Genomic DNA, 27,118 nt, shown 5'->3' with positions numbered 1-27,118 from the left:
GGAAACCCCACTGATTTATATGCTTTGCTCGTCTGTGCTTTGCATTGCTTCAGTGGAAAGTATCCTTGATTCTCTTGCAGGAATACTGTAACGCTGCTCTTCTCTGTATCAAGAATTAAACCCATCTCATAAATATCCCAACAACCTTTGGTGCAGATAACTAGCTAATCCAGTTTTTGAAGCGGGCGCGGCGGCACACGCTCTAATTTTCGTCTTACAGTATCCTCTCACACATACATTTGCATTTCCACTGTACACCCCTTGTCACACACTCACAGTTCAGCTCATGGAGAGCCATTAGCTACCAGCCCTTGAAAATAGATCAAGCTCCTCCTGCGTAACCATGGAAACCAGCTGGTAATCGACTGTATGGAGAGGTGCAATTTCTGCTCCCTTCCACTCAAGCCCCAGTTTTACATTTTCATACGTCTTCATCTGAAATTTGCCCCAATACAGTTCGCTAAATGTGAGCAGTAGAGAGAGACCAACCAATAACCAAGCTGTAGTTTTCAGTATATGATGGTTGTATGATGCACAGGACTAATGTATAATACTTAAAACAATCTGGAAAAAGACATTTAGCTACTGAAATAATAAGACACAGTGCGTGTTGTTTGTCAGTGCAGTACATTGCTCGATGTTTAATGGATATTGATTAACCCGCCCCAGACAGCACTGGCTCTCTAAGGCTAAATGTGTACACACTGACAGTAATCACTGCTCCTTTATGTCTGCCTCATCAATAACCTGATACCACATACATCCCAAATCTCCTCATGGGCTCCATTCTTTTTTTTGTCCCAGTTGACGGACAAAGATATTCATTCATATTGGGTCTTTATCTGCATTTCATTCAACGTTCTTCACCAACTAGTCTCTAACTTTGTCTGCAGTTTGATGCAAGGTAGGTGGTTTCTAAGAGCTTGTTTACTGATGACGGCCGGCTGCAGCTGGAAATCATGTTGATTAGAGCGGCTCCTGCAGATCACAAACAATGAGCTAAAACAGACTCAGCATGGTTTTTGGTGTGCCAACAAGCAAACCCTTACACATGATTAATGCATGACATTTTTGGAAGCGCTTCTTCAGCAGTTTTTGTGTTAATTCTTGATCCAGAACAACAACACTACAAAGTGAAGTCTCAAACATCACATTCACCACTGCTTCTGACGCTCTAATGCAGAAAAGTTTCATAAAAGAGGTTTTTATTACTGAAGGACAGTTGTTTTAGATTGCATTAAGTACAGTGGTTGCTATTTTCATGGTCAGTCAGTACACATCCTCAAACTATTCTCAGATGTGGAAATAACACAGAACAGTTTACTTTTAGTTACAACTGAAATTGCCATAATTATGCAGTATAATATTAGAATTACACGTAATGTCCCATCTTGCCCTCAGCAGACACTGCGTCTGCTTGAAAAGTCTGCTTACATTTAATGTAACAGGAGTTTTCGCTCATTTCACTTAGTTTTATGAGACTTGAGAACCACTTCCTCAGTGAGTCGAGTGACTGTGTTTCACGTCTCAGGAGTGTTGAGATGGCTTCTGATTTAGCTCTGGCCACTTCTGACCACGTCAAGCATCATAACTGTTTCCTGTGGTCGCGTTCTTCACACCATATTGGCAGAGTCTAACCGTCACTCTTATGATATCATGCTTTTGCAAGCCATATTTAAAAGGCTGGTTTACGAGTAGAGCAGTAATCACATTATTTTGCTGGTGTATGGTTGGTTTTTCCATATCTGGTATATAAATAATGCTGGCCGTTCGGCATCCACTGTCATTTTAGTGGTGTTCAGTCAATTATGGTTGATGTTTTGCAGGCACTCAGCTGCAGTGTATGTAAGCACAGGTTAGCATTTCATGTCTAATACAGATGTTCACCAGGAAAATTACTTGTTTTTTCCATAACGTCATTTAGTTGATGGGATGAATGTGATGCTTAATGTCTGTAACAGAACATGTGAATTTGACAGGAGGCCCATCTGCCTGAACATGGTTATTGTATCTGACAGATTTATGCATTATCTTGGCAGGTTAAGTGCTTGAAAACCTTAAATATGGAAGATCTGAATGAGAAAAAAAAGCAAATATCTTTCAGCATTTGCTTTGGCTCCAGAGTCTTTGGCTGATTGAGGAGAGAAGCAGCAAAAGGCACTTAGCTGCAATAAAGAGCTATTGATGACTGCAGTGCCTCATAGGAAGCTGAGGTCACGCCTTGGGCTAGCTTTTCTTCCACAACATGTTTTTGCTTCTTTCATCGCCCTTCTTAAAACCTGAAACGCTGGAAGTAAAACTTGTGATACATGTAAGAACACAACCGAATAATCCATCACGTCATCTTTCTATGAAGCCCAATCGGTTGGTGGTTCGGTTTGGCCAATTTTCAAAATTGTTAGATTTGTCTTGTCTTATCATAGCTTTGTTGACAATGGCGGTCAGTGCAGAAACCAAGCTTTCACCTGCTGCGGCTGTGACACCTTTTTGACCACTTGGGGGCAGCACAACAAGCTGAAAGCACATTAACACACCGTGTTATCGCTTGGCAAGGTCGATATGGTGAACGTGTTCGCAACCAGTCACAGGTTTACACATCCTGCAGATACAGGGCGTTCATCTGGAGTCATGTTTCTAGTTACATGATGGATGTTTTGGTCTCTGCTAACTCCTGAGGGAAATATCTGACTCAGTTATCTGCTAAATGCTGTGTTCACCAGCTTGTCCTGACGTTGTCTGTCTGCAGTTTGTTGCCGGGTAGTTAATGAACGGTGGGTTTATCAGAGCTTTTTTAGCTGCTGGGCTAAAACAGCGAAGTTGTGTGGGCGTAATAACAAAACAATTAAGTGAAACACGGTGAAACGCTGAGAAGTGCAGAGTCGGGTGATGATTCTCGGAGAGTTTCTCATTTTGAGCGACCCCTCTCACATGACACGTCATCTTTTTGTCTATTGTTCATAAAAGACATTGATTCAAGCACCTTTAATGTCATGACATGCAGAGGGACATTTCGGCTATTCAGCTACTCCTGATAATGCATCACATCTGTCAATACTGCGCAAAAGAGCTGGACTTGCATATCTAACCATCTACCCAGTTATATGATATACAATTACATTATGTCTGTATTTCAACTAAATATATATTGTATTTTTTGGAGACACATCTGTTTTACAGTTCAGTGCAGATGAATTCGACTTTTGTTTCATTCTATTAGAGTAAATGTGTTATTCATCTGGTAAATTTATTAGATTTCATGACGGCACCGTATGCTGTTCACAGCCTCACACATGATGCATACAGATCACATGTGATGCATATAGATTACGTATTGTGCACAAAGACCTGGCACAGGTGAAGCAGAATTGCTTGTCTTGTACTCTACAAGGTAACAGAGGGTTTGGGGCGAGTATGTGGACGTCTGGGGATGTGGACTGTACCATTTTGTGGTTCTATATGGCAGCATACAAGCAGCAGTGCAGAGCAGAGAAAGGGGGGCTGGTTCAGCCGCATCACACCTCTGATCATGCGGCAACATGGCTCGGGATGTGCTGCCATGGCAACCGTCTTCCACTGACCCACTGATGGGCTGCCTTGTGTGTCAGTGTGATAGCTGCTGACGGATGTATGTGTGGAGGATGTGCATGTGCGCACTGCAAACCGCTGGTTTGGTGTGTGAGATGGAGGGAAACGCAGGAAGAGAAAATTAGAGACAGAGCGATGAAAGCTGCGCTCACATGGACGATATTTCCTCAACCCGACTGAAAGCTACAGATTAGAGATCCCACCTCAGATGTTTACATGGATGCTAAATGATGTGATCTGATAAGATGTGTGTTTACGTGCCCTGAAGCAGTTAGCATATTTTTGAATGGGATTTGGCTTGTTCTGTCGGCCGCTATGCCAAATTCCCTTTGAAAGTAGGATCATTTTACATTTCTTTGCTTGTAAAATAAATGTACACATCTAACAGTTTGTAAAACATGATAACTTGTGATGCAGATAGATTGACAGAGAGAGACACTGGAGTGAGGAAGACAGAAAGACTGGTGTGAGGAAGGCATGCTAACTTAGCTCATTCTCTCTTTGGCACTGTGGGGGAAAGCTGTATGCCTCTGAAGCTATTATCGAGCTATTGTTTATATTTCCATTGGCAGCCTTGTATTTCCAGGATTCCCAGTAGCACTGGTAGTGGAAAATTATTTAATTCCAGCAATTTTCCCAGAAATCTGATATCCTGTATTACTGACCCAAAGAGAACAAACACATTTAATTCAAACCACACAATTGCACGTTACAAGCAAACATGACATATATTTTTACGCCTCGCAAGCACTGAATGCACATCAAATCTCTCGTTGCCTACATTACTGTATATCATAGATAAGCCCTTGGCTTAGTTGGCTCCTCTGGCAATGTCGTTTCCATGGTAACCATAATAAAGCTTTGCCCAGTGGATCTTCCAGAGCTCGGTGTGTTCAGTATGAAAGCATGTGTTGGTAGTTTTCTAAATATTGGAATACTTTACAGCCTCACTCATGGAAACTATGTGCATCGACAAATGCATTCTGTAACGCGCTGCAGTCATCTGATCCTGGATCTGTGCTCCCGGCAGTCTGCACTCAATTTCCCTTTCCTGCCCCGGTCGAACCTTTCTATAGTCACTGAGTGCTTCCCTAACTACTGAGGCCTCACACGTTTTCTGACCCACTTAAACCCATCTGTAAAAAAAATTTGGGCTTTGGCATCTCTGCGCCGGTTCTCTGCAGGCGCTGCTGGGATTACAGTTTAGTGAGGTCACTGCTTGGGTCAGTCCTTTATGGGCTATGGCTCTGTAAGAAGGGATGTTGTTTTCTTGCCTCTGAAAGCTCCACGCACACGCTCATGGACACATGACGTCATCCACTAATGACTTTGAAATGCTTTTTTTCAGGTTGAGTTCATTTGTTATTTGCATATGTTTTGAAACGGGTGAAGGAATAGCAGCAATAAAGCGCACTCACCATTAGACCCTGCTGTGTTACTGTTACCCGCACATACAGTGCCCACAGGCTCCCGCTGTCAGCAGCTCAAACACATCTGGGGTCAATATGCAGCTTCCATTCTCCAACAAGGGTCAGTAAAATACTGGATCTAGAAGGCCCCCCCCTACACCAAACCCGCCTCCACCTTCACCAGCATCTTCAGCCACGTGTGTAACAGGCCATTACAGCAGCACCCCAGGGAGTATGAATCATCCCTGTATCATGTCTGCGTGTGGTCGTCCGGGTGTGCAGTTTGGATTCCAGCAGTGGATAATACTCAGCCCCAGGTGGAAAATATGATACTGTTTTCACATTTAAAAGAATAAGATAATACATGTGAATCACATGGTACCAGTTAATCCATCACCACCCATTCATCCCTGTGTTTGTTTGAAGTTGGTGCAAAAATGTCAGATTATCTGCTTAAAGTATGGCTAATGAAGTCTGGTTGGGCCAGATTAGTAGTTAATACACTGCTTTATGTTTGATGTGGCTCAGCTTCAGCTGGGTTTGTTGATACTGAATGTGCATTACTCAGACAGACAGCAAGCGGAGTCAGTTCAAAGTGTGAAAGTGCCAAATCCATCAAGCTGATATGAGTTTGTCTTGTTGTAGAGTTGTACTGGTTCTCCCATGAAACCACCATCGCCGAGAGCTCCGTAACAACTGCTTTCTGTATGAAGCTTGAGCAACTACATGTGCTGGCTACCCCACAGGATTTCTGGTGCCAGTGAATGTGGTTTGTGAGTCATCATATTTGTACAATTTGCTTTGTTTTGTCACTGTTAACTTTACTACCATCTGCTGGATTTTAAGATATATGGCATTTAGTCCGCCATAGCCAAATGCCCCCTCGCAGTGTTAACAGAAGTTAAGAAGAATTTGTGTATCTGCCTCATGATTTGGTTTAATGGGTTCTTCCTTGGCCCACTCTACACCCTTCCACCAAGTTTCATGAAAATTGGCGCAGTAGTTTTTCCATAATCCTGCTGAAAAACAGACAAATAGACCGACAGAACGGACAGAAATCATAACAAAACAAATGCCTCTTACACTGCCAGTAACAAAGCAGCTTCATAACACCCAAACAGAAGAGCATTCCAGACAGGCCGCTGTAAATGTGGCACCGCATGAGACTGTGGGTCTCAGGATGAAGTGTGTATCAGCTGTATTGTGGCTACATCTGTAGAGGGAAGTTTCCTGTCTGAGGTCGATGGAGACTGTACATTCATTTTCCAGTCCAATAATCAGACGACGAGTCCATTTTCTGGGGCTCTGCGGAGATGAGGCGGCCGGCTGCAGACGCAGCCACTGATGCATCTCAGACCCATTTACTACACTGATGTACAGCGCCGCTGCTCTGTGATGAAAGCAGTCCAATCCTATTTGCTTAGCTATGGTCAAGCTCAATACAGATCAAAATTAAGCACCGGGAAGATCAGAGATGTGCTGAAGCAAAGCTCAGCTGGCTTTTTCATCGATGGTCCTTTTTTTTTGAATGAATGAATGTTACTTAAACAGACATAAATCACTGTTTTCCTGTGATTGTGTCTTTCTGAAGTAATTTCCCACATTGTACCATTGAACTGGAAGCACAGAGCGGAGGAACGTCTGCTCTTTCTCTGCATCAAAGGGCTGAAAATCCAGTGAAGGCCTTTTTTTTTTCCTTCAAAATGCCAAGTGCTGCTTCCTTTTGATACATTCAGAGAGTATGGTACACTTAACTGTAGCCACGGGAGGCACAGCTTTGACGCATTGTGCCTCCTGCTGGAAATCTAATGTCATGACACCATCTGTGGAGCTGCAGTTCACATTCATCCAGGTTTACTGTAATGTTTAATTTCATTTTGTATTTGTATTCTGAATGCATGGATAATAATGATTAATGTATGTTTTGTGGTTGATTATACATGCTATACTTATGGGCTATTGGACTGTTTTTTGGCTTTTGGTGAGGCCCCATATTTCCAATTAATCATAACGATACAATTCAGACAATGCAGTCTCTAATGAGAGTTTTGGAAAGGCTTTTTCATTTTCCAACATGGCGGTACCCCTGTGCACAAAGCAAAGACCATGAAGAAATGACTCTCCAAGTTTAGTGTGGAAGACTTCACTGGAATGCACAGATCCCTTACCTCGATCTCATCCAAGACCCTCAGGACGAACTGGAACAACAAGGTTGGAAAGAGCCAGGCCTTATCATCCATCGTCAGTGCTCAGCCTCGTTAAATGCTCTTGTGGATGAATGGGAGCAATTCCTGCAGCCATGTTCCAAAATCTTGTGGAAAGCCTTCCCAGAGGAGCGGAGACTGTTAGATAGAGTCAAATGAGCATCCAGGCTGTCATTGTCCACCTGGCCACATACCATACACATGACCATGCATCATGTATTTGTCACTTTCAAAGTTTTTCACCCTGGTTCACCGCTTATTGTCGAAAATGCTGATTTTCCAGTCATGTTTCAGCTGTAATTCAATTTCCTACCAAGTAGCTGCCAATTTGCACTAAATGTTTAAAATACATCAAGATGGGCCTTTAGAGAGCTTGAGATTTCATTCCTCTGCCATTCATTCCCTCCAATATAGCTTAAAATAAATTTCTAGACTCACACGTTTGCAGCATGGTTCACAGCGCCGGAGGCAGACGGGGCTGATAGATCAAACGCCACCGCGGTAAAGGTCAGATCGTGGAAACGGTTACTCGTCCGGTAACCTCAGTGAAACGAGCGAAGGTCGCCGTGGTGCTCTGACCTCTCACAGATGGGCTGAATCTCTGTTTTAACGGTTTGTAAATAACCCGACGGGCCGCCTTAATGCTCAACTGTCCACCTAAGCAAACATGCAGAGATGTTTCTGACACAAGCCGTTTGGTTATCAGTGCAGGGCAGCTGTTCCCGTGCAGCACAAACATGACTCCAAGGCTTTTTAGACGAGCGCTTGTTTAGCAGCTGTGTGGCCCGGCTGAAATAAACAGGGGAGGTGGAAAAAACGCACTTCTTCTTTTGTACCGTAAACAATTTGTATCACCATTCCAGGCGAGGAAACAAGCATCCGGGGTTTTGCTTTGAGATTTGAAAACAAAGTAACCAGCAGGTAATCAAACAGAAAAGGTTTATGATTTTTTTTTCTGTGAGGAAAGAGCAACAGGCAGAGAGGCGTAGATCTTTTTCAGATGATGATCAGAGTGACGGCAGACGCAGACACAACAATCTTTTATCCAACCAGCATCTCATTCTGTTAAAGATATTTTGGGGAATGCCTGCATGCCTGGTACACGCACACACCGACAGCAAACAGTTGTTTAATTTTGACAAAAAGTAAAACCACAGTCATTTTAAATTCCGCTTAAGCTGACTCTGTGTTTATATTACAAAATGTGGCCTGATGTGGAAAAACAGAGCGAGCCTCAAAACTGTAATACATCACGAGGGTCAATAAGTTCCTACGTTTGGGGTAATAACGTTTGACAATCCTAAAGCGCTTCGGTTTGCTTTATCTGCTCTGTCATGAATCTCCTGTTCATGCGGTTTGGTCAGGTACAATCCTCTGTCACACCCCGTCCACATCTGTCCACATCTGTCCAGTGTGTGGGACTCTCCTCGGCCCACAGAGCCTTTACCTCCCGGATGAGTTTACAGAGCCCAGATCTGGTGAGATCATGCCCGTGAGACTGTTCCACTGCTAATGAGAGGGGGAGGGAGGTTTTCCAAGGCTACTCATGCCCCGCTGGAGGTCCTCGTGTCATATGTGGGTTTGTGGTCGCCCTCGCAGTGATTCAGGCTTTACCTTGGACTGAGTTTTTCCAGCCAGGCCCGAGAGGGTAATGAATGAGCACGGAGCATGTTTTATTTTAAAGGACGTTCATCATGCTGATAATCTCTTTAATGTTATAGAAAGTCTGACTCTCAGAGAGGTTTTTTTTAAGTCTTTGTCCAATTATCGGTCAGTTTAAACAGTGACTCACTCACTGTGAAGAAAGACTAATTCCAATCACGAAGATTTGCATTTGTTGAGTTTGAGATGGACCAATCGCTGTTAACACGGGAGCTGTTAGTGACTCTGAAGTTCATACAAACAATAAGCTCCATTCATAGCAGCACTGTGCTTTAATATCTGCCCAGTTCTTATGGCTAAACTGGGAACGTTTCCTACAGCAGAGGTTGAGCAACATGGGCTTCCCACTGGAGTACTGCCTTGTAAATTAGACTAACTTATGACTCTCGAGAAGGCAAACTCATTTACAAGCAGCTGGCATTTGCTGGTATTACCTTTTTAATATTTATATTTATTTTTTTCTGTAACTGATGTGGCTAAAGTCACATAACAGCCCATCTCAGTAACACCCTTCACACCGGCCCCATACTTACAGTTTCTTTGTAAATTAAGATTTTTGCATCCAAAACATATGAAGAGCTTATAAAACGTGTATTTTGTATGAAGTAAACTACACGCAGTATGTACAAGCTGAAGGATTTAGTGGATTAATCCATCAGTCAAATGACAGAAAATGAATTTGCAACTATTTTAATAGTCGTTTGCCATTTTTAATGCAAAAACATGGTTCCAGTTCCTCGTGTGACCATTTGCTGCTTTTCCTTTTAATTATTTTAATAATTCAGCTTTATTTTAAGAATTTTGAGGTTTGGACTCTTGGATGTTCCAAACAAGCATTATGAAGGTGTCGCTTTGAGCTCTGGGTAATTGTGCTGACACACTATTTTCCTAATTTTTGCAAACCAAACAATTGATTATGTGAGAAAATAATCAGCAGCTTAATCTATAATGTTAAGAAGGATTAGCTGTCAAAAATGAGCTCCACTACAACCAACTTCAGCAGCAAAATCCTGCTTTTACATCAAGAGTAATAACAATCTGATGATATAATATATGACAGTTTATTAGAGTAGTTTTAATACTTCAAGTACTTTTTGCTGATTATACTTACATGCTTTTACTTGATTAGCATTTTTTTATGCAGGAGTTTGACCTGAAGTGTTTTTACAGTGTGTAACCGGCACTTCTCCTTCAGCAGAGGATCTAATTCTTCCTCCACTCTTTCTTTATGAGCACTCAGATCAGCGGCTGCTCGCTGCAGAGTCGCACCATCATCTCACAAAGGACCATCAGGGTCTCTGGTCTCGTCATCCCTGCTTCTTTTTCCTTTTTTTATGAGAGGGGGGTGTTGCCTGTCCAGTGGCAGACCGCGTCTCTCTGCTCGCTGAATGGGAGAAAAAAAAGGGGGTCTTTGGTTTGCGGAGGACATGAATTCGAATCTCGGCTCGCGGACAATTGAAGGAAGTTGCGCTCATCAATAATCGGTCACAAATGAGCGGTCGGGTGTTGATCGGGAAGGTGCCTCCTCTGCAGTCGGTGCCAAGAGCCAAAAGGAGTTTACTTTTCACGACAAGGTAATGATGATGTTTCATTACGGGGTTAACGCTGCACAGCTTTTTTAAAGTTGTGGATTTTGATTGGATGCGACACTAAATACATAAAGTTTAACGTTGACGGTTGTTTCTTCTATAGCGGCCGTGGTCTAATAGCGTTACGCGCTGATTTTAACTCATTCTGAACCCGACCTGGCTTTTGACTAACGGAACAGTGTAGTAACATTAGCCGATTAGCTACTCTTGAGTAAAGGATGAATTCGGCTTCTTTCATTACTTTTTTTCACTTGAATAATGAAATACTGAAATACTTGCACAATGCAATAGAGTTCAGTAGGTAGTTCTATGTCTTTTTACTTGAACTTCTATTTTGAAAGAGTACACGTGAGCATAATGATGAAAGGGACCTATGTTGACTCTGATTTGGCACCAGAAAAGATAACATCTGTGGAAACACATTTTCATTCTTGGAGGACATTGCCGCCACCGCAGCTATCTGCATAATAGAGGATGTCTTCACCACTCGCTCGGCCAAAGGCATGCACCACAGGAGCTCTGTGTTTGCTGTCCTTTGTGCAGAGAATATACAGCTCCAGGAGTGAACTGCAAGATGCATTCTTCTCCCTGTGTGCTGTTACATCTGGTTTTACAGCTGCATTAGGATCAGCTTATATATGTATCAGCTCAATGCTTTGTGTCTGTAAAATGTCATATGTGCTTTTTTCCCTGTTCATCTGTCTGTGCAGTGGGCTGCGCCATGTCCGTGTGTGTGCATTTTTAGTGGTGCTGTTAGATCCAGGTCCAAGTCCGGACAGTGATTGTAAGGACCCCACCCTGCTCTGCCACACCAATCATCCCTCAGTCTTCTTAAATCAAAACATTTTCCCAGCAACCCAACTCGAGTAATAGCGCGGACACACAAATCAGAGGGATGTTGGAGTTGTGCCACAGAAAACAACAAGTTAATTGCCACCCTATGCATGAAGTATGCACTTTGCTGGTGTACTCCCACCCTCTCCTTGTCTGGATTTCACCTCTGAGAGCAGACAGTTTGGCTTGTAACATCAACAGCCCACAGGCCCTCCTGCCTCTTCTGAGGCTGACATCCCTGTGGGGTTATTCACAGCCCCTCTGTCGCCCCTGACAGAGGTGGTATTGTTCAAACATACCACAAACATCTGGGCTCAGTGAAAATCAAAATTATCCCCCTTATTGAGGGAATGTACGCGAGAACATTTTAAAAATCTCAAATCAAACATTAATCTTAGCCTTTTCCCCGCTCAGGTCTAACTTCGCCCCTGAGGTCCGCGGCTACAAATCACAGCACCGAAAAGTTGCTTTTATGCATCAGAATTCTCACAGCCGCTGCAAAGTGACAGGATAAGCTTCTTCAATGTTTTACAACTGCGACTACAACTCGGCTGCAGCCATGTGATTAAGTCCAATTCTGAACGTGTATGGGCCATTTTTGTCTCCCTGTATTTTTCTGTGCAATTCCATCTTCCGTGCTTCTGCTAATTGCAGGCTGCAGACCCACAAAGAGCATTTTCAGCTCAGTGGGGAAAGCAAAAGAAAGGGAAAAGAACTGATTCAGCTCAGGCCATGACTCAGCTTTAAAGGGTCTTATTAATTTACCTTTTCCACTGTGCCACATTTTGGTGCGCCAACATAAATTTGATTACCACCTGTGTTTGCCAGTGGTAATGGCGGGGAACGCAATTCTACAAATCTGGGTTGGACTGGCATTTAGCTCTCTGGAGATGTGATTTTTAAATTCAGCACGGCGTTATTGCTCTTTTACAGCACATAAAGAAATGTTTTACTCTTCAATTTGAAACTCCCCTCGGACTCCGAATTGCTTTGTCCACCCGTGACGTTTCGGTTGACTGAGAGGCCACTCCTCATGTTGAACTCCACACTGTGATCTGCATTTTAAATGTATTCAAATAGGAATGCATCCAGGGACTTGATGCCTTGTGAGCAGTTTCTCTGGGCTGTCCCTGCCTTCCTCACACCGGGGGCCAATCTGGCAGCATCTGTTTCGGGGCGACGCAGGACTGCAGTGTCGGGTGGAGGGAAAGGTCAGGGAGGGTTTAGAAGCCTGTCACTCTGATTTCTCCTCATCCTGCGTCTTTAGAGCATACCAGACCGCTCTCTAAACCCTGAGCTGTCAGCCGCTATACTTTTTATTCGGCATGATTTATCAGCATATCCTGTGAAGTTTCCCCTTGAAGCTACAGCTAAAGATTACAGTGTGTTGGCCCATGTTTAAAAACTCCTGGCTTTGCTGTCATGGTGATTTATTCAATTATGGTTAAACTAATATTTTTGTTATCTTAAAACAAACCCCGAACTGACCATTTTCTGATGACTGCTCATCGTGCCTTTTACAAATAGTTGTAGTAATAGTTGTGCTGGTTTTAGCTTTATTCACATTTGTACTTGAAATTTGTTAACTGTGAAGAAAGTTCCAAACACAAGAATCAGGTTTACGAAAAAGTGAAGCGACTCAAGGATAATGATAACGTCTGAAAAAGGATATTTAGACAATTTTTATGTAATCCGGAACAGTTGCAGATTCTGGATTTGTAAAATTAATAAATTAAAGCATCTGGCACCATAATCATGTATGCTGGGTTTACTTACCAATAAGCCAAGTATTGGTCTTTGAAGTGCTTAAAATCAAAGTTATTTGATATGGAAATACCAGAAAATATTTTTTAAAAGCTTTGTAATGAATGCATTATGATATAGGATGTTAGAAAATTAGTGAAAAACTCATATGTCATGTCATTGTAAGTGAAAGATCCACTCTGGTCCAGCTCTGGTCAACATATGGCCTGGAGCTCTGATGCATCAGCTGAATGGAAGCAGCTGCAGCCATGTTGGAATTACCTGCTTGTTTGAGCACGTGGCCACCTCCAGAGACAGCTCACTGCACACAGATGGACGTATCACTGTTGCTGCCAGCCGTCGCTCCCCACCAGCACTGATTTCTGCAGCTTTACATTTTGTGCATTCACATGGTTGCCATTTACTTGGCAACGGCTCTGATTGGTCGTCCTGTCTTGTTTCAGCTGGGACGAGAGCAGCTCCATCAGCAGTGGACTCAGCGACGGTGACGGCGATGGCTCGGAGAACCTCAGTTCAGAGGAGTTCAACGCCAGCTCCTCCCTTAATTCCCTCCCAAGCACACCCCTGGGATCCAGACGCAACTCCTCTGTTATGGTGAGCTGAAATTCTATACCCAACAGGCTGTGACAACGTTTGGCTTTCCGTTATCTTGTTCATTTTGCAAAAGCAATGCTAAAGACAGCAACCAAGACCTTTTGCATGAAGCATTTTCAATGCTTGACTCTGTGATTTACTTTGTATTGTGTGTTAAATGCGAGTCCTTTGTTTTTACAAGGCCACAGAAAGACACCACAGACTTCACCTCTGTCATTAAAATGAAACTGAAGAGAAACAGAATCTGTCATACTGCAATAAATCTTCACTGTGGCAGTTCTCTGTTTGTTCTCTGCAGAAAATTACATGTAAACTTCCGCAAGTTCCTCTGAAACTTAAAGCCCCTTTTCACTCAAAAATGTGCTTTGCTTATTGTTGCTTCGCTTGGATGTTTGAGCTTCACGCTGCAGGATGATGTACAATATGTGCATGAGTTTGACACGGAAAGATGTTTTCGGGTTCATCGGCTGTAGTGTTCTCAGCCTGAAGTGATGTTCTGCATCGAGAACAAGCTTGTGAGGCAGGTGACTTCTTGTGTTTAGTAGTTAGAGTTTTTAAATCAGCTATATTTGTGTGTTCCAGCCCGTCCTCACCAGAAAACGGCCATATAGGTCGCCTGTGCAAGTGGGCTATTATGACCCACATTTCCGTTTATTGTCAGCCTGCGACCTCTAGTGGTCGTAGTAATTATGACGGGAGCAAAAGAGCAAAAGAAGTCACGTGACGTAGTGCAAAGAGCAAGAAAGTCTGCTGTTTGTGTCCCGTGTGAAACCAAAACTTAGCGTCGACTCATTTTAACTTGCGTAATGTACTTAGAGGAACGTTTATAACCCAAACTGGGATCTTTTTCTGAACCTAACCAAGCAGACTTGGTGCCTAAATCTTAACCAAAATGCAACTGTTTCATGTTAACCACAAGACGACTACAGTCTGGTACAATGAAGGTGTGGTACGCCTTTCGCTGGTGTTCTCCAGTGGTCATACATGTTGTTCTGGGAGTCATTGCCAGTAGACATATTCAGTCATTTACATATGAGGACATGTTCATATATTCTGAATTTTTCAGTAAGGGAGAAGGAGTAGATTTAGGAAATCTGAACAAGGTAAATTAGCTTTTTTTGGGGAAGAAACACATCAGTCACAAGTTCTTATTTGAAGCAGAGTATATTTATGTCTTTAAATGTGATGAAATTCGTGTTCCCTTTGGATAAGTAGTATTTGTTTTTAGCTTGTCCACAGGTAAACATTTTGACTCTTCGCTAACTTACAGATTGCTCAGTAGGAAGAAATGAACATTAGTGCTCCTCAATGAGCCATCTGTCGCTCTATATCACATTAATAAGGTGCCAAGAAGCAGCATGCCCAATTTTGTCCTCAGTGCCACCTCCTCAGTGCACCACATGACATTTTTTCTATTACAGTGTAGCTGTCTTTTCTTTTTTTTTCATAGAAAAGGGCTCAAGCTCTTCTCCATTCTTTCATTTTCCTTCTCATTCTTCATTGTGTTGATTTATCCCTGAAAGTGTTAAATCCATAAACACTTTTTTTTTCTTTCCTTTGTCTTCCTCTGTGGTTTGCTTTAATCCGCTCGGGGCACATCGGCCCATCTCTCCCTCCTTCCCGCTGGAATGCAGCTGAGATGAAGCAAAGATTACAGAGAAAAGTCAATTCCATAGATAACACAGAGCATGACTGATGGTTCCCCGCGCTGTGCCTCTTCCCTTCCTCCCTCTGCAGCTCCGCACTGACGCGGAGAAGCGCTCCCTGGTGGAAAGTGGGCTCTCTTGGTACAGCGAGGACGGCAAAGCCAGCCACAAGCTCAACAGCTGCAGCTATGACACGGGGAGTCTCAAGGCAGAGGCCCCCAGCAAGTGGAGGAAGAAGCCTCCGAGCCTCAGCGAGGATTCGGGGGTTAAAGGAGAGCTGAAGAAGCCTCAAAGTTTGGGTCAGCCGGGAGGTTTCAAGAAGGGTCGTAATCCTCCTATAGGCGTCACCTCCCCCATCACCCACACCTCTCAGAGCACGCTGAGAGTCGCAGGTGAGGTCTCATGGTATATTTCTCAGCCTGTCTTAGTCCTCTCCCGTAGAAATGCATCTCTGCCATTGTTGACTTGTTTTAACTACGAAATCTGTGTCATCCATTATGTCTTTGTATGCTGGATCCAAATGTAAAACAGAGCCTGTTTGTAGAGCAGCCAAGGCGGATATCTGCTCAGTGTCAGGGTGAATACAGAAGTGTACGCCTTAGCGTAAGCCAGGTTTTGATTCTGCAGCACAGCACAGTGTACTGATGGAAAAATACACCATGAAATCCATTTCACTGAAAGAATAAAATCTCAGCTTAAAGGCTGGAGCCTTACATGTGTGCAGAGACACAGTGTCTGCCATCTGCAGCAGCTACATCTGTTTAACTCCCAACATAACATGCCACCATTAAACAATAGGTTAAAGTGAGCTCTAGCATCAGCATTTCTCGGCCTTTCATTTTAATTTCCTCAGCTTTAAGCATGAGTGAAGTAGATCTGGCTGTGTGCATTCTGGCTGCAGCTTTGCAGGGAGAAACCTCTCAGCAGATGCATTTTTAAGGTTTAGAGAGTGAGTGAAGAGGTCAGAATGCTTTTATGAACATACTTTACCTTCAGCCTTAAATCCAAGTTAAAAAATCCAATTGGACCCTTTTACCCTTTTAAAGGATCCTTCAACCTCCACATACTTACTTTCATGATCTGTAAGAGGAGATTTTGATTGATTTTATCACTTGGATTATCACAGACTCTGACCCTTTTAAGTCAGTGGGCGAGTCACACGCGACGTCATGGGCACATAAAAGCTCTCAAAGTAAATACAGATGTTTCATGCTTATAGTCAACCTCAGCTGGAATGACGTGCACATTTACTGCAATGTGAAGGTGTCTAGTTAAAGAGAAATAATGTGTGACATTGCAGATTATCCATTTCAGTTTCAGTCATTTAAGTGGGGCTGTTGTCGTTTCTGCCAGCTCGTTTACTGGTTTTACTGGGCCATCACCCCATCCAGTCTGTGAGGCTTATTTTCCTCAGGGTCATGGTGGAAACAGAGCAGCACAAACATTCGTCCTGCTTCTTCTCATCATTTAAATGTGTGTATTTCTCATTCAAATTCCCATAATGTTGCTATTCAATGCACACCTATGTCTTTCTTTATGTAGCTCCTAAAAGTGAGAAGCCACTGGATAAATCCAAGATGTCCATCAAAACTGCTGGCCTACAGCGGTCTCGTTCAGATGCTGGCAGGGATCATCACGGAGAGCACCGCAAGCCCCCGTCAGGTTTAGTTAAACCCACTGCTGGAACCTCCTTTGGCTACAAGAAGCCACCGACAGCCACCGGTACCGCCACTGTTATGACAGCAGGGGGCGCCACCATCTCCAGTGGCTCTGCTACTGTGGGGAAAACCCCCAAGTCATCTGGCATCCCCATGAAGCCTATGGGAGGAGGAACACCCTCGGGTCGAAAGAACAGCTTCGATGCCAGCAGTGAGCAAAGCTTCCTGGGGCCAAACACCCGAAACAGCATTCAGTACCGCAGCCTGCCTCGACCGGCCAAGTCGAGCACGCTCAGTGTGATCGGTCGGCCCGCGCCCCGGCCTGTCAGCGGTACCATCGACCCCAGTCTGTTGAGTCTGAAACCTGTGCCCATGGCCTCCACGGGCCCCCGGGTTAAAGAGCCTGGGAGCTGCAGCAGTAAGGTGGCCAGTCGAACGAGCACAGGCCCTGTGAACCAGACGGACCGAGAGAAGGAGAAAGCCAAGGCCAAGGCTGGGGCCGCTGACGTAGACTGTGGTTCTCTGAAAGGAGAGGAGGCTCAGTCCACAGGAGAGGCTGCCATCAAACTGCACGGCCTGAGACGGACCAGCAGCAGCAAATACCCCGAACTGTCATCGCCCACCACACCGAGGTCTTTAAATATTACTTCATACAAATTAGAAAACCCCTGAACAGACTAGCTAGTGTATCTAGAGGTGACACATTTCCCTCAGACATGTAGGTACAGGAACTGGTTTTATATGCTCAGGATTGCCCCACCCCCCCACCACCACCACAGTACAATGAAAGTACATGATTAAAAAATGACATCTTAAAAAATTCACCAGCGATCTCTCTCTCTCTCTCTCCACAGAGTGTCCCAGTCACTCTAAATAATCTGCAGATGACACTATGAACAGTTTTTAATTCAGCTGCTTTCAATCAATCAAAGAAATGGTTTAGAAGAACTTTTTTTTTTTTTAAGATTCATGTGGCTTTTGAAATTTAGAGGCAGAAATCTGAAACCTTGCACACATTCTTCACCTCCTTCACCTTGTTTCTGCAATTTAACGTCTCTTTTCATGCTTGATCTCCAGGATGCTGAACACGAAGTCTCTGGGTCGTCCACCCAGCTTGGCCCACCTGGACAAAGTCAACTCCAACAGCCTCGACTCCTGTGTGACCATCCAGGACCTCCCCCCCAAAGTCCCCCCATATTCCAAGCTGCAGGACTTGGCTGGCACCCACACCTCCACCCGCCTCACCCCCAGCCCAGCGCCCGTGCTCCACATCGATTCCCCCGGCTCCTACACTGACAGCATGAGTCTGAGCGGGTCGCCGCTGCTCTACCCCAAGCTGTCCGGCATGCACCGCAGCATGGAGTCCCTGCCCCTCCAGATGAGCGTGCCCTCCAGTGCGAGGTTTGTCAAAACTGAGATGCACAACAAGGAGGATGCGGGTCCGGGAACCTGGGGTGCCGGAACCAGGACGTCCCTCAACCTCACGGACGGGTGAGCCTCATCTCAATCGGTGTCTGTCTGCTGTGTCTGAACTTGTATTTCCTCCTTCATTTGCTTCTTCAATGTATGTTGTTGTCTTGACTCTCACACAGATGATTAAATCAATTGTTCTGCAGACTAATTGATGCATAAATACATATCTGTTACTCACACTGATCTTTTAAAAGAGTGAATATAGAGAAAATTAGTGTTTTGAGTAAAAAGCCCATCTTCCTATGAACCAGTGCTGGCAGACGTAAGCTCATTCATCCTGGCAGCTGATAGTCAAACTTAATTTGCACTAACTGTTTCAGTTTGAAGCCATTGGGCTGTACGTTTCTTGGCAGCAGACATATTAGCGCACCATAATTTACGCCCCTTTTCCGGGAATGGAAACCCTGACGCATCATCTCGAAGATGGAGGGCCGCATCCATCAGAAGATTTCTGTTCGTCAAGGTGGAGATGGACTGAATTCTTTTCTGCCAAAGGACTGTTCTTTTAGGCAATCCCACGCTGTGTGTATGAAAGTGCCCAGTGTGCCATATGGCCTGCGTGTGCAGAAAGGATTAGAAAATAAACCCATGAGATGAGATACTCGGGTGCAGGTGCTAAACACAGCTTAGCATTACAGTGTTCAGTGGCTGTTAATTCTCTATTAATGCTGTTTTTCTTCTCCTCTTTGCAGCTTACAAACGGACAGAAACACCTTGCCGAAGAAAGGCTTAGAGTACGTCCGAACTGCTGTTGTCCAAGCCTCCGTTTAATCTCTCCCACTGTGATGCGTCTTCGTTTAAAATGACCTCTCTTTTCTCAGACGCTATGGCTCGAGCCTGTCAGACAGTGATGGAAACAAACCGGGCAGGCGCCACTCCCACACCATAGTCAGCATGACGGAGAGCGACAGCCCCCCCCAGCTGCCTTCTCCCACCCGCCCGCTCCACCCCTCCTCCGGCAAGGCTCCTCTCACCAGCGTGGGTGAGTCCACTCGCTCCATTTGGCTGCCAAGTCCTAAAAGCACTCACCGTTTGAGCTTTGAAAGTAATGAGGCTTGAGTTCTTTGATAAGCCGTCCGTCTTATCTTTGATTATTACTGAGGAGAGGGACGTTAAGCTCACACTGGGGGGGAAGCCCAGCGTGTTTTTTACATTTAAGAAATATTGTCAATAATAGATCCGGATGTGTCTGACTGATGAAGTGACAGCACATTATTGTGGTGTCACATTTGATGGTGTGAATATTACTATCTCATGGATACACTCTTTTAGACTTGAGTTAAAGTGTGAAATATGGTGGAGATGCAGGCAATAGGGGGTCAAGTCAGGCTATATTTATATCTTGACTGTAGTGGAACCGAAGTGTTGCCTTTCACTGAGTCATCAGAATCCAGGTGCTATACCGAGGCGCGCGCGCGTGTGTGTGTGCGTGTGTGTGTGTGTACGCGTGTGCGCGTGTGTGTGCGTGCGAGTGAGTGTGTGTGTGTGTGGGGAGAGTTTCTCTGCTGCATCCTACAGCTTAATCATGGCTGCTCACTGTCTTTCCAAACATCTCTCTTTTACAATAGTCGCTCCGATTTCCAGCGGCACCCCGAGGATATCTCGCTCCAACAGCATCGGCCCCCCCAGCGACTCAGCCTGCAGTCTCTATGGATCCTCCCCCCTGGGCAGCAGTATGTCCCTGGCTGACCGACCAAAAAGCATGATGCGGTGTGGGTCTTTCCGTGAACCGGGGGATGATGGTGAGCCAGCTCAGCCGGCCTCCCTGCAGGGGAGTCGCCCGCCACGGCCTGAAATTAAACAAAACTGTCTGCTCGTGCAGACGTTTGTTTTCATAAACAAGATAAGCGGAGAGGAGTTTTGGTGCCTCCAGTTCAGATCGCTCATGAGTTATATGAGGACTTAAAGGTGCTGTCTGCGGCCCAAATGTAAACAAAACAGGAGGCCCAATAATTTAAACCTTCAGGGTCTCATATGATGGCTTTTAATGCACATTCCAGCACCAGACAACCACCAACTGCATGTTCTCACTGTATTTTGATGCTATAACAAAGTTTATTTACTTTGATATTATTCTGAAATACAAATACTTATTAACAGAAGTATCTATTTTAAGTAAAATTCTTCCCGTTATTGATGTGTTCTTGATTCACTTCCATTGTCCTCAGTCGTGAAAAGCTAATTTAAGCACTGCTGTTTAGCAACAGGAGGGATCGCTGCCAAATCATGATAAATAAATGATTACTAGCATTTCTAAAGTTTTTTGCATTAAATGAAAATCAGTTACTTTTAATATCAAGTCAAACGTCTCCCTTTCTTGTTTCAGTGCATGGCTCTGTGCTCTCTTTGGCGTCCAACGCTTCATCCAACTATTCCTCGGTGAGTAGACGCAGTCATTATGTATGGAATGATGTTATTTCTGCTGAGTTTAATGCTTTGTGACCTCAGTTTGAACATCATAATGTCATCATAAAACAACAGGCAAATCATAATAATTCATGGACTGTTTTGCCATGCAGAAGAACCTTATGTGCATTATATTAAAGCTTCTGCAGCTGGTACCTATTCCACATTTGTATTTCCTCATTTTCATCTCTAAACTTGAGCCGCGTCCCTTTCACTGTGGATAAGTACGTCATTTTCAGACCTGCCCCTAAAGTCCCCTGTTTATTGTTTATTTGTTGTCACCATGCCTTCTTTAGAATGAGGAGAGGATACAAGGAGAGGTAAGGTCAGCGTGCCGTGACTGTTCGACTCACATTGTGCCATTGCTGTGCATCATCTGTCAGTCATTTCCTGCTGAAACGGGTCCATTTATCAGATTGTGTTATCGGTGCTCGGTGAAGTCTGTGACCACGGACCTTCCTCGGGAGCTCATAACCCACTTCATTTTGTTTTATCTCTAATATTCGTTTTCATTTAGCACCACCTGCTAACATTTCATAAAGCCATTTTCAGACCTCATAAAACTCCCAGTGCATGAAACAAGTGGTAAAAACCCACTGTCATCCCTTGATTAAACATTTTCTTTTGGTTTGGAGTGTATTTATCTTGCGTTTCGATTTCTGTTGCGGAGCAGTAACTTTAATATGTGTTTGCATATTCTTTTTTGAGTTACAGCACATTTCATCTCATTCAAAGCTGCGTTATCATTATCAAAACCTGTATTCATACATATATATTTGTTTGTGGTGCTGTATATAATTTGCTTGGGCGAACTTTTCAATTTGCCCGCAGCAAATCCGCAAGTTGAGGCGAGAGCTGGAATCTTCCCAGGAAAAAGTTGCTGACTTGACCATGCAGCTTTCTGCCAATGTATGTATAATTTTTTTTGGCCTCTTCTTCCAAGCTAATTTGTTAATGTGTCACTGCATGCCAGATCTTTTATCAGTCCAAAATGTAGATCACACCCTCTCCAAGTCGTTGAGTTTGTACCCCACAGAAACCCAGTTTAGCAGGTGTTTCCAATATGTGCCCTGCATTTCTGTGAGGGTGAGATGTGGGGGGAAAATATGGTGTGAATCCTTGCTCAAGAAAATGATGAGGATCAAGTGCAGAGGACTCTGGATGCCAAGGCATAACTCTGGCATCTGTCCGATTTGCAGGGAGTGAGGAGAGCTGCTCATAAGATGTCCAGAACTACACCCACCCAACCCTTTTTAAATGGTCTTTTGCAGGACTTTATCCCTTTATTTGATAGCTGACAGTGGGGAGATGCCTGGAAATGAAAGAAGGTCCCCAGTTCTGGTTCATGATCAGCACCAGAACCACAAGGCCGCCATATTTCCAGTTCTCTCACTCACATCTTTCCACTGTTGCTGTCGTCCGTCAGCGCCGTCGTTTGACAAACATCAGTTCAGCCTTAACCCTGAACACCTGCTTTTAACTCTTCGATCGAACCAGCTGAAAAATGTTCCACCCCTGCTTCTTCTTTGTAGTCTCACCCTGCAGCTTCGAGATGCTTGAGTCTGGCTGTTTGACTCACACTCAGCTTTTACTTTAACACCAACTACTGATCCTGCTCTAATAATAGACGATCAGTATGAGCTACCGGCTCTTATTGCACACTTTATCCACTGCCTCTGCTCAACTCTCAACTAACCTGAGTGTTCTGAACATACTCTGTGACTGTGTGAAGCCTGATCTGTGTGTTCCTGTTCATGTTGTTACTGTATAAGAAGTTTAGTCCCTCGCCTAACGCCCCTGTCCCTCTCTTTTACGTTCTTGGCTGTATTGGCGGCTGGACTTCCTGCTGCCCCCTGCCTGCCTCCCGCTGACCCACACCTCTGGATGCTGGGTGTAGCAGCTAGGCCAGGTTTGTTGGACCGAGCCTTCCAGAGCGATCTCTGTCGCTGCGCATGAATGATGACGAGTCGCTCCCATCTGACATCTCTGGTGGGCGCGCTGCGTGGGGCAGCATCAGCTACCATGAAGCATGTTGACAAGGGCTACAGCTAATGTTTGGTGTCCTGACATATTTTGAGTCTGCAACGGCAAATTTTTCTCTCAGTTGGCTAACTAACCAATCTGAGCACCAATTTCTGGATCCCTGGAAGTTTTCTTAGATTTGAAATTCAATAAGGTACCATGAATACAGTGCTGACTTTCAGGATACATAGACATTAGAGAGAAATGGACTTTCAGGTGATGTAACACACATTAAAACAGCCATAGTGAAGGTCTGCTGCTCGTGAATAGCTGATTGCATTTTTATTGAGTCGTTACAACTGTTACGGCCCCTGAAAGGCTTAAACTTAATACCATCATTCAAACAGCTTCAGAGAGTAGCAGAGTATTCTGTTATTGAGTAAATGTGACCCAGAAGACATACCTGCACAATTAGAAATGAAGGAGGGTCTGACATGCTGGGAAAGGAACCCACAGTGGGAGATCTCCATAAACTATTAAACTCAACAGAAATTAAGCTGCGAAAGGAGAACTGTCATCCTTTCTCGACAAATTCGCTTGATCGTGTCAGACATGGATTTTAGAAGATTTCTCTCCGTCATCAGAAGAAGTAGCTCGAGTTATCTGAGCCCAAAGGTCAAACATGCTGCATGAGGTTGATGAGGTTTGTCCACCAGCGTCGCGCAGCTGCCCTCCCTCATTGCCATTACCCTAACATCCTCTTTCATCTCTGACATCACCCACAGCTGTCCACTACTCCACCCCCTCCCTCCTCCCCCAGCAGATGGAGAAAGCCATTTGCTTGATGTGCTGTGAGCGTGTGAGGCCGCAGGCCGACTCGATGCAGCCGGTGACTCATACCTGTCTGCCGTCTCACCCTCCCCCATCCCCCAACCCCACTCCTCTCTGTCTCCTTCCTCCTCTGTGTCCCCCTCTAAAGGCTAATCTGGTGGCAGCGTTTGAACAGAGCCTGGCGCTGATGACGGCACGCCTGCAGACCCTGTCGGCCTCCTCGGACCAAAAGGTATCTCGGTGACATCAGGATGCTAATGATGTACCACCTGTGACGTGTGCGACCGTTTTCTATCAGGAAAAGTGAAGAGAAGTTAAAAATCTAAATAAACTGCATACTCAACAAATACATGACGATCAGGCTGCTTTTTATTAGATTCTGTCAGTGAAAGAGAAGCTGCCAAGTGACATAGTTGTTTTGAAAATGACATGTGGGTCAAAGGTTTGCATGGCGGGATTTCCACGTTGTCGTCAGCCACTCAGCACAAGCTGTCATCCTCGCTGAAAGCAGATTCCACGATCCTCAGTTCGGAAGAATCTTGGTTCAGTTACCAGCCTGGAAGCTAATATGAACATACATTGATATTTTCCATCTTCAGGACTCAGAGCTCACAGAGCTGAAGGATACCATCGAGATCCTGAGGGCCAAAAATACAGAGGCCCAAGAAATCATCCAGGGGGCTCTCAGTAATCCAGACATCACACCTAAAGGTACAGAGCACGCCGGGGGTGTACAGTACGATTTGGACTGTGGTCCAAGATGCATGCAAAGCTGACAATGATTCAGAAGCTTCTCTCTCGGTACTGAACGTGCTTTCTTTTCTGCTGCTGTTTAGAGCTGCTGATCAATCGGCAGAACTCCTCAGAGAGCATCTCCAGCCTCACCAGCACCACCAGCCACTCCAGTATGGGAAGTCTTAAGGAGCAGGATGCCAAGAAGAAGAAGAAGAAGAGCTGGGTGAGGACACGCTGATTAGAAATACTGATGGCTGCGTCAGTTTCGGCGTCAGTGAGTTTCCCAGTCACCGACAAATTAGTTTCAAGTTAATTAGACGACAGAAGATAACACACCGTCCTGTGAGAGATGCTTATGTTTCATCGGTTTATGAATCACACAATTTCCTCAGATCACGAGAGAAAGGGATGAAAGCTACCAAACCATTTTCAGTGATGAATTGTGCAGTTCAGCTCGTCAGGGTTTGGAATTGGTCGGGCGTCTCATCAGGGTCATCAGAACTGCTCATCAAAGTCTGTGCTAATTTAGTGATCGTCTCGATTGCCTGTTATCCCGCGAGGGAGCTGGATTCATGCGAGTATGCAACATCAGAATCCGTCTCGCCAGGCGTCACGTTATGCACTCGTAGCCGAACCACAGTCGTTCTGACCAATCAGCATCATCTGAGGAACAACTGGCAGCAATAGAAGCAACTGTTATAGACGCATCACGTATGTAGAGAGTATTTCCTCATTGATAGAAGAGAGAAGCACTGAAGGTTTTCCTGCATAGAAAAGATGTGTTTGCTCTGCTCCTGACTTCAAGAAGAGTTTCACGGTTCGTTGATCTGATTGGTCGACATTAGTCCATGATAGATGCTGACATGCAGGGTTGGATGTTACAGTACTGCAACAATGAGAATAAAAATAAGAAAAAAGAAGCGATGAAGGATAAAAATTCAAAGATGAAATGCTCTAAATGTTTGTAATAAAGTGACGTGTTTGTGTTGGCCCAGTCTGTAGGTGAGCTGTGGGCTGTTATCAGTGTTCATTATGTTGCATTTGATCTGGAGCCAGTCAGCCGCTGTCCTCCTGCACGAGTGTGTCATTCTCCTCCTATCTTATTCCAAATCTGTTATTAAGTATGGCTTTGGTCTCTCCCTCATGCTGCCCTGCGTTTTATTTTAGGTCTTTGAGGTGAGTGATGTTGCTACAGTAAATAAACCCCCAAACCCCCTCCCCTTCTCCAGCCTGCATGCACTTTATGAGTCAGTGTTTGGGAACTTTCTGTCATCCACTAAACTTGCTTCGCAGGGTTGCTTTATTACATGTTTGGATCATATTGATTATGCATTGCATGACATTAAATTGTTCTGTGATACTGTAGACATCAAACAGTTCAATGAAGTTTGTAGAAACCTTCCATGAAGGTGGTTTTCGCACCTTATTTCATTCACACATCTCATGGACGTGTGCTATGAGCAACTCTGACTGACTTTTGTTACAAATTTTAGGGGTCAAGTCAGGGGTTGCACATGTGTATCTGCCACTGCTGCCTCAAAACGAGACAAATAAAGCTGAATGGCTGCATAAATTAAGAATAAAGAAATACAATCCCAGCAGAAGGTTAACCGGAAACAAGTGTGGATGACAGCTCTCAGTGGAAAACATGGCTTATCTGATAGAAGCAGCTTCAAGACCTGCTTATTAATTCTCTTGTACTCAAGAGTTTTCAGACGAATCATTTACATCAGTCTCGTGTTTCTTCTCTGTGCAGCTACGCAGCTCCTTCAACAAGGCCTTTAGTAAGAAGGGCTCCAAGCCGTCAGGACCGTATGCTGACATTGAGGAAATTTCCACCCCAGAATCCTCTGCACCCTCCTCCCCCAAAGTGCACCACAATGGAGACAACCCTCCATCGTCCGTGAAATCCTCAACCTTGGCGTCGTCGTCAGGGTAAACCTCTCCCTGCAATTGAAATCACATTATAACATGAACGTGAAATTGATGTGAATATTTAATAGATTATGACAGAACTCTATGCTGTAAATACACGTGTTACTGTGTCAGTGTCTAACAACTTCAGCATCTGAAAATCAGTGTGCCGATCATTGCTGCCGTCACTCATCTCCAAAGTTGTCTTCTGAATACCTCCAGAGTCTGTGAAGGAGACGAGGTGGCGGACGATAAGGTCGTATCAGAGCTGCGTACGGAGCTGTGGGAGAAGGAGCGTAAACTGACAGACATCCGCCTGGAGGCTCTAGGCTCTGCCCATCGCCTGGAGCAGCTGCAGGACGCCATGACCAACATGCAGGTACGCGCGATTCATTGCTGGTTACTCTAATTAGGACGCCAAACTTTTAATCCTGTTATGTTTAGAGAAGGACAATGTTGGTTTACTGTGTGCAGATATTTTTCACTTTGTAAAACTTTTCTTCAACAAATACTTTTAGCGTCCACCAAAAAAATCACCACTGCAGTCATATTCAAGATTTGGTCAGTGTGACGTATGAACACTTTGCCAATGCTTTGTATGACTTTTATCTGTAGAGGACAGTGGAGAACCTGAAGGCTGAGAACGACCAGCTGAAGACAGGTGGTCTGTCCCCCTGTCCATCCCCTGGACCCTCCAGCTCCGCGTCCCAGTCCTCAGGTCTCACTGCTCTGGGGAGTTCATCACCTCGGCAGTCAGTCGCCATGCAGATGCCCAAGAGCTACAGCAGAGGGCTGAGTGAGGGGAGCAGCACAGGTATTGATGCTTCAGTCTCTGATGTGTCAGAATGGTTT

The 27,118-nt window shown here is 44.6% G+C and overlaps 1 protein-coding gene across 2 annotated transcripts in view; it reads left to right on the top strand.

Annotated features, from left to right (window-relative positions):
* Nucleotides 1-27,118, top strand: part of nav1b (neuron navigator 1b) — a 51,260-nt gene that overhangs the window by 16,431 nt on the left and 7,711 nt on the right. For both annotated transcript variants that reach the window (XM_070958457.1, XM_070958456.1), the window contains 16 exons: nucleotides 13,491-13,641; nucleotides 15,379-15,679; nucleotides 16,830-17,577; nucleotides 18,023-18,436; nucleotides 19,111-19,152; nucleotides 19,240-19,400; nucleotides 19,987-20,160; nucleotides 20,745-20,797; nucleotides 21,121-21,144; nucleotides 21,656-21,733; nucleotides 23,766-23,849; nucleotides 24,217-24,328; nucleotides 24,454-24,575; nucleotides 26,109-26,287; nucleotides 26,489-26,645; nucleotides 26,882-27,080. In XM_070958457.1, the coding sequence (XP_070814558.1) occupies nucleotides 13,491-13,641; nucleotides 15,379-15,679; nucleotides 16,830-17,577; nucleotides 18,023-18,436; nucleotides 19,111-19,152; nucleotides 19,240-19,400; nucleotides 19,987-20,160; nucleotides 20,745-20,797; nucleotides 21,121-21,144; nucleotides 21,656-21,733; nucleotides 23,766-23,849; nucleotides 24,217-24,328; nucleotides 24,454-24,575; nucleotides 26,109-26,287; nucleotides 26,489-26,645; nucleotides 26,882-27,080 (2,999 nt within the window). The remainder of the gene's footprint in view (nucleotides 1-13,490; nucleotides 13,642-15,378; nucleotides 15,680-16,829; nucleotides 17,578-18,022; nucleotides 18,437-19,110; nucleotides 19,153-19,239; nucleotides 19,401-19,986; nucleotides 20,161-20,744; nucleotides 20,798-21,120; nucleotides 21,145-21,655; nucleotides 21,734-23,765; nucleotides 23,850-24,216; nucleotides 24,329-24,453; nucleotides 24,576-26,108; nucleotides 26,288-26,488; nucleotides 26,646-26,881; nucleotides 27,081-27,118) is intronic.

Source organism: Chaetodon trifascialis, chromosome 3 (assembly GCF_039877785.1).
Source record: "Chaetodon trifascialis isolate fChaTrf1 chromosome 3, fChaTrf1.hap1, whole genome shotgun sequence".
Classification (NCBI taxonomy): Eukaryota; Metazoa; Chordata; class Actinopteri; order Chaetodontiformes; family Chaetodontidae; genus Chaetodon; species Chaetodon trifascialis.
Note: the sequence above shows the minus strand (reverse complement) of the source record. Positions and strands in the feature narration are given on the sequence as shown.